The sequence below is a fragment of the Piliocolobus tephrosceles genome, chromosome 3, assembly GCF_002776525.5.
Source record: "Piliocolobus tephrosceles isolate RC106 chromosome 3, ASM277652v3, whole genome shotgun sequence".
Taxonomy (NCBI): domain Eukaryota; kingdom Metazoa; phylum Chordata; class Mammalia; order Primates; family Cercopithecidae; genus Piliocolobus; species Piliocolobus tephrosceles.
The window spans coordinates 183,059,276-183,066,174 of NC_045436.1; the positions used below are offsets into that span (position 1 = coordinate 183,059,276).

Genomic DNA, 6,899 nt, shown 5'->3' on the forward strand with positions numbered 1-6,899 from the left:
GAGACTCCGTCTCAAAAAAAAAAAAAAACTTTAAAAATGTACATTTACTCAGTTGAATTTTGTTAGGTTTTAATACAACTGTGCTTGTTTTAATCACTAGAAGGAAAACACCGGGGAAAGGTAGAATGTGCTGCAGTGATGAAAATGCAGGGATATTATTGCCGAATTCTCATGTGTCAGTCACAGTATTGAAACTTCTCTTTCCTGTCACTTGCAGTATTCTGCCGAAACCCTGAACAACAGCAGTCGTCCGTTCCCTTTGGAGCTCAATGGTGAGTGCTTCAGGAGCTGTGGCTGAGGCCTGAGCAGGGCTGGGACCAGGCTCCTGGGCTGGGAGGGTCCTGGAGGCAGAACATGAGCCTGATCTGCGGAAGCCAGGAAAGTGTTCGTGTGCCCTGCACTGGGGCATGGAGTGGTCCCTGCTGCTGTCCTCCCACGGCTGGGCCAGTGGTCAAGAGTGGTCTGTGAGCAGGACGGCTCGTGTAGAGTACAGGCCCAAGCAGGTCTCCCCTCCTCAGCTGGTGGGGCCCAGGGGTCTGCTGCGCCCTTTCTGGAAGGTGCAAGGCCCACCCTGTGGCCACTAAAAGAACAGGACGGGGTGGCCGGCAGGGCTTGTAGTGTCAGCTGGAGCGTTGCAGTGGCATACTGGGCGGCCTACCTGCTGTCCATGCCGTGGAGGGCGTGGCTGTGCCTGGCTCACCTGCAGGTGGGCCCTTCATTGATGGGGAGCAGGTGCGCCAAATATGGGGGCTGACGGTATTCATGGGCCAGGTAACCCTGGGGTCCCAGGTCCTCACCCAGCGAAGGTCCTGGGGCATCTTCACAACAGCGAAGGCCATGTTGGCCCTGCTGACCCGACTGTGACGCGCCCAGCGCCCTGTGTCATGCAGAGGAGGCCCATTAGGAGGCTCACCTTGCTGAGCACCAGATTACCAAAGCGAAGGTGTTTTACCAGATTCTTTTACAAGTAGAAGGAAGTAGGAAGTGTGAGGCCCCAGATGGCCCGAGCCCCACCCTCTGCCCAGCCTGTGGTGTGATGTCCTCACGTCAGCCTCCTGGGGTTCATCCTGCACACGGGGCCAAACCAGCTACCTCCATCCTGGCTCGGAGCCCCACAGGGCTTCCTATACTCCTCACCTGGCCGGCCGCTCTCCTTGCCTACACCTCCACACCTCCTCCCCACAGCCCCCATCTCTCTCCTGGCCGCCCCAGAGTCACCCCAGGGCCTTTCCCCAGAGGCAGGTCTCACAGTCTCCACTCCAAGTTTCTCGGCTGGACAGTGACTGCACAAGCCACTGGGGGAGTCCTGGGGGTCCAGATGACCCCACCCAGGCGGATTCCACGCCAGGCCCATGCACCTGGCCTTGCTCTCAAGGCTTCTCCGAACCAGCAGGCGGTGGCAGGGGGACTGGGGAGCACGTCAGGCAGGCGGCCCCAGGACAGTTGCACAGGAAGTGAGACTTGAGGGGGGGCTCCAGGCCTGGACCTGGTGGCTCTGAGGTTTTTGAGGAGTTTCTGGGGCTCAGACTCTCCCTGAAGACCCCGGCAGCAGGTGTGACCCTGTGTTGCCCATGTTACCGAGGGACCTGAGCTGCTTTAAGAAGGGGTCTGGAGAGTCCTGGCCAGGGAAGCTGCACATCCTTGAGATGCCTGGTCACAGAGGGAGGGGAGTGTTTTGAGGATGCAGGAAGAATGTTTTAGCAAGGCTGTTGGGAGAGCAGAGCCATGCGGTTGTTCTCAGGGAGGCACTGGTGGGGAGACTGACACCTCCTTCAGACACAGCGTCCCCTTAAAGAAGCGAGCCGAGCCCTGCAGCTAACCTGGCAAGGGCAGGCAGGGCTGGTGCCCACTGTGCGTCATGGACATCTCGGAGAAGCACGTCCAGGGGTGATGGCAATGGGGCTGTGCCCTTGATGGCTCTGCCAGGCTGTTTGCCAGGACAGATGTCACCCCACATGGTGGGAAGAGGCTCGGCCTGCCCTGTGGCTCACCTGTCTTTTCCACTGCCTCTTTGTGTCTTTTCTGGTAGACCAGAGTCCCTGGAAGGTCTTAAGTGGAGGACGGCCCGTTGGAAGCCAGGCAGCCACGAGACCTGATTTCTGCTTCCTGCCGGGCCTGTCTGCTGCTGCTCACACCATGGGTCTTCAGTGGCGGCCAGAGTCCCCGGGCCCAGGTGTGGGCCTGGGTGCAGCCAGCACTGTGGACCCCAGTGAAAGTACAGGCTCGTCCACGGCCCCACCGACCAAGCGACATTGCCGGTCCTTGTCAGAACCTGAGGAGCTTGTGCGCTGCCGGTCCCCCTGGCGCCCTGGCAGCTCCAAGGTCTGGACTCCAGTCTCCAAGAGGCGGTGCAACAGCGGTGGGAGCGCAGCACTGCAGGGAAGCCCCGGCGCCGTCCTGCCGAGGAGTGCCGTGTGGTTGACCGGTGCCACTTCACCCGCCACGCCCCGGCCGTCCTCGGCCAGCAGCGGCTTCGTGGACAGCAGCGAGGGCAGTGCAGGCTCAGGCCTGCCCTGGTGTTCCGCAGAGCCCTACTTGCTCTCTGTGAGGCGACGCCTGTCCCTCTCACAGGAGCAACTCGCAGGTGTGGGCACTCCCCTGCCCTCAGCCAGCAGCAGCCCCACGTCCACGCCTGAGCTAGGCCGGCACCGCGGACTGCTCCGGTGCCGCTCACAGCCGTGCGTGCTCAGTGGGAAGAGGAGCCGGCGCAAACGGAGGCGTGAGGAGGACGCCAGGTGGACACGCCCATCCTTGGACTTCCTAAAAATGACCCGGGTGAGGCTTTCTTGTTTCCAAGGGCTCAGAGGGGCGTAGATCTGGACTTGGCAGTGCTGGGGTGAGGCTGGCTGATTCTCTGGGAAGCAGCTGCTATCATCCGGCTGGTCTCCTCTGGGCTGGGAGGAAAGGAGTGAGGAGAGCCGTCAGGAGTGGGTGGGAGTGATCAGGGGCCTGTCCCAGTGTCAGAACACCCAGCTCACCCTGCCTGCCCCTGCAGAGGCAGAGCCCCACACACGGCCCAGGGTGGGCCGGCCATGCTTGCACGGTGTGGCCTGGGGGAAGCAGCAGAACAGAGCTGTGGGTTTCTGGCCTAGCTAAGCCACCCGCCTCAGCTGCTGGGGAGCCCCCTGACTTTTTCTGGCGTGGTGATGGCTCGGGAAGTAAGAGGCTGTCCTGGGAGCCCCATTCGAGGCAGAGCCCGGGGTCCTCTCTTGTGGGAGCCGGTGGGTGTCCGTGCTGCAGCTCAGAGCCCAGCAGCGCCTGTGCGCCTTGGGACTCTACAGGCACCTCCTGCAGAAACTGTCTGGATGTAGGAGAGAGCCTGCACCCACTTGAAGATTCTCAGTGCCGCCCACCTGCTCACTTCTCCACCCGCCGTCACAGACTGTGGTTGGCACAGAGTTAAGGAAGGGAACAGGACTGAGGAGGCTTTCCCAGGTCTTGCTCTGTGTTACTAAGGGGATGCATTCACCAGAGACCTCTGGGGGCCCTGGCAGCGCTCGGGGAGGGAGATGGCAGAGCCATGATAGAGAAGGGTTGGCTCTGTGCACACTCACTGGGTCGTCTGTGTTGGGGAGCTTTGGGCAGTGGCAGAAATTAACAGGACTTCCCGATGCCAACTCTGAGTGCAAGCCAGGACTGAGTGGGGCTGTGGCTGGGGTGGGGTGGGATCAGTGTCAACCTCTCTCCTTGATGACCTGTGGCCTTGGCAACCCCCCGACCTCTTGCCCCCAGCCCCATCCTCTGGGCCACAGGCCTGCCCATGCCCTGCCTCTGGGGAGAGTGGATGTGGGTGGAGCTGTGCACAGCGTGGCTGCACTGTCTTGCTTGGGTGGGCTGGACCTGGGCGCCCTGTGGGGACAGTAACTGGAGAAGGGGCACAGATGGCCCACATCCTCCTCGACCTGGCCACAGCTCAGGGCTGGAGAGCAGTGTGGCTGGAGAGCAGTGTGGCTGGAGAGCAGTGTGGCTGGCGTGCTGGGTGGGATCCCCAGGATCCTCCGGGACGCTGGTGCCAGGCCACACCGAGGGTACTGTGAGCTTTGCCTCTTCTCATCAGTGGTTCTCCAGTTGATTCTTCTGGGGGGCTTGAGGTGAGTGGAAAACCCGGACTTCCCTGCTATGAAACTTTTCTGCAGAGAGCAGGGTTTAGAGAAGAAGGCTCTGATCTTTTGCGATGAGATGGGCTGACCTGGGGAAGCCAGTAAATGCTGGACAGCTGGTGGCGAGCTTTGGACATAGCATAAGCAAGCCGTCCCTGCTTGCCAGGGCTTGGGGTGTGCACAGCGTGGGTGTCAGTCCCCGCGGGGACCAGGAGGGACGGGAGCGGAGGAGGGAGCTGCCGGCTCAGCACGTTCTGGGGCGGGGAATGATGGTGCCAGGGACCTACTGATGACCAGACAACAGTCCTGCTGTGGAGGTGGCCCTGGGTTTCTCAGATGCCTTGGGAGACAGACCAGGTGGTCGGCTGAGTCGGTGATCAAGGACCCTTGGTAGAGGCTGCATGGGGCTCAGTCTGGAGATGGGGTACCCCCGGCAGACTGTGAGGTGTGGGTGGCGGCAAGGACTCGCCAGACCCTGGACCAGGGCTCATGGGCACCCAGGGTGTGTGGTGTGTTGGGGAGACTGGTGGGAGGAGGGCAGGGCTGTCGTCAAATGAAGTGTGTGTGTGTGTGTGGGGGGGGGGGGGCATGTGTCTGGGGTATGTGGTATGTGTGTATCTGGTGTGTATGGTGTGTGTGGTATGCGTGTGACTGAGGTGTGTGTGGTGTGTGTGGCATGTGTGTTTGGTGTGTATGGTGTGTGTGATGTGTGTGTGACTGGTGTGTGTGACTGTGGCATGTGTGGTGTGTATGGTGTGTGTGGTGTGTGTCTGGTGTGTGTGGTGTGTGTGAGTGCATGGTGCGTGTGTGACGTGTGTGGTGTGTGTGATGTGTGTGACGTGTGTGGTGTGTGTGGTGTGTGTGTGTGTCTGATGCATAAGTGGGTGCCTGGTTTCTCTCTAGGAGGAGAAACCCCCGTTGTGTGGGAACTGGAGCCATGACCCCCAGGACTGGGGCTGCACGGGGTGTCCCATCTCTCAGATCCATGTAGCCCCGGCTTTGGGCCCCTTGCTGAGCCTGCCTGTCCCTGTCCATGCAAGCGCTGGTCACCCAGGCTGGTGTCCCGTCCTCTGGATGTTTCTCCAATTCAATCTTCCTTCCTCTCGATCCCAGTTGTTCTGCCTCAGGCCTTGATAACCTTTTCGGCTACTGAGACATCATCCTAGTTGGCTTTGTTGCCTCTAATCTCTCTCTCTTTTTTTTTTTTTTTTAAGAGTTTTGCTCTTTTTGCCCAGGCTGGAATACAGTGGCACGATCTCGGGTCACCGCAACCTCCACCTCACGGGCTCAAGCAATTCTCCTGCCTCAGCCTCCCGAGTAACTGGGGTTGCAGGCATACACCGCCACGCTTGGCTAGTTTTTGTATTTTTAGTAGATAAGATTTTACCATGTTGTCCAGGCTGGTCTTGAACTTCTGACCTCAGGTGATCCACCTGCCTTGGCCTCCCAAAGTGGGGGCATTACAGGCATGAGCCACCGTGCCCAGCCCTCCCTTAATCTTTTTTTTAGAGACGGAGTCTCGCTGTGTCCCAGGCTGGAGTGCAATGGTGTGATCTCGGCTTGCTGCAACCTCTGCCTCCTGGGTCCAAGGGATTCTTCTGCCTCAGCTTCCCAAGTAGCTGGGATTACAGGTGCCTGCCACTACGTCCAGCTAATTTTTGTGTTTTTAGTAGAGGTGGGGTTTCACCATGTTGGCCAGGTTGGTCTTGAACTCCTGACCTTGTGATCCGCCTGCCTTGGTCTCATTTGAGGTCAGGTGTTTGAGACCAGACTGGCCAACATGGTGAAACCACATCTCTACTAAAAATACAAAAATTAGCTGGGCATGGTGGTAGGCGCCTGTAGTCCCAGATACTTGGGAGGCTGAGGCAGGAGAATCGCTTGAACCCAGGAGGCGGAGGTTGCAGTGAACTGAGATCACACCACTGCACTCCAGCCTGGGTGACAGAGTGAGATTCTGTCTCAAAACAAAAACAAAAACAACAAAAAACCCCAAAACCAAAAACCACCACGCCTGCGCCACCTCACAGACACCATGCCTGTGCCACCCACAAACACCAGGCCTGTGCCACCCACAAACACCAGGCCTGTGCCATCTCACACCACGCCTGTGCCACCTCACAAACACCACACCTGTGCCACCTCACAGTCAAACACCACGCCTGTGCCACCTCAGGGGTCCAGGAGGCCGGTGGGGAGGCTCTGTTCAACCCTCCTTGGAGCTCAGTCAGGAGACTGTGGTTACCTGGAGGCTCGACCAAGGCTGCAGGACCTGCTTCTAAGTTCACCCACGTGGCTTTTGGCAGGAGGCCTCATTTCTTTGTCACATGGGCCTCTCTGAGGGGCAGCCTGAGTGTGTTCACAATATGGCAACTTGATTTCTCATAGCGAGTGACCCCAGTGAGCGTGAGTGGGCCCCAAAGAGCTCTGTGTGAACTGGTCCTCACCAGCTGAGGTTTTGTCTGCTCCTTGACTCTGTGTAGCCCTTACTCAGTGGGAGGAAGATCGGGCTCCACTTTTTGAAGGGAGTGATTTCAAAACCTCTCTTCTCCATAAGGAGTGCTGGTCAGGAACGGTGCTTGTGGAATGGTGTTGGCGTTGGTGCTGGTTCTGGTGCCCCCACCCTCCTTGTGCTGGAGTTTGGTTGGCCACAGACAGGTAGGGGCTTACAGAGAGGATAGGCAGGTGCAGAGCTTTCTTTCTTTCCCTGTTTCCTCCTTTCTTTCTCTTTCCTTTTCTTTCCTTCCCTCCCCTTCCCCTTCCTCTTCCTCTTCCCCTTCCTCTTCCCCTTCCTCTTCC

The 6,899-nt window shown here is 58.8% G+C and overlaps 1 protein-coding gene across 10 annotated transcripts in view; it reads left to right on the top strand.

Moving 5' to 3' along the window:
• FAM53A (family with sequence similarity 53 member A) overlaps positions 1-6,899 on the top strand; it is a 46,771-nt gene that overhangs the window by 31,970 nt on the left and 7,902 nt on the right. For all 10 annotated transcript variants that reach the window (XM_026449218.1, XM_026449213.1, XM_026449216.2 and 7 more), the window contains 2 exons: positions 218-272; positions 2,030-2,775. In XM_026449218.1, coding sequence (XP_026305003.1) covers positions 218-272; positions 2,030-2,775 — 801 coding nt within the window. The remainder of the gene's footprint in view (positions 1-217; positions 273-2,029; positions 2,776-6,899) is intronic.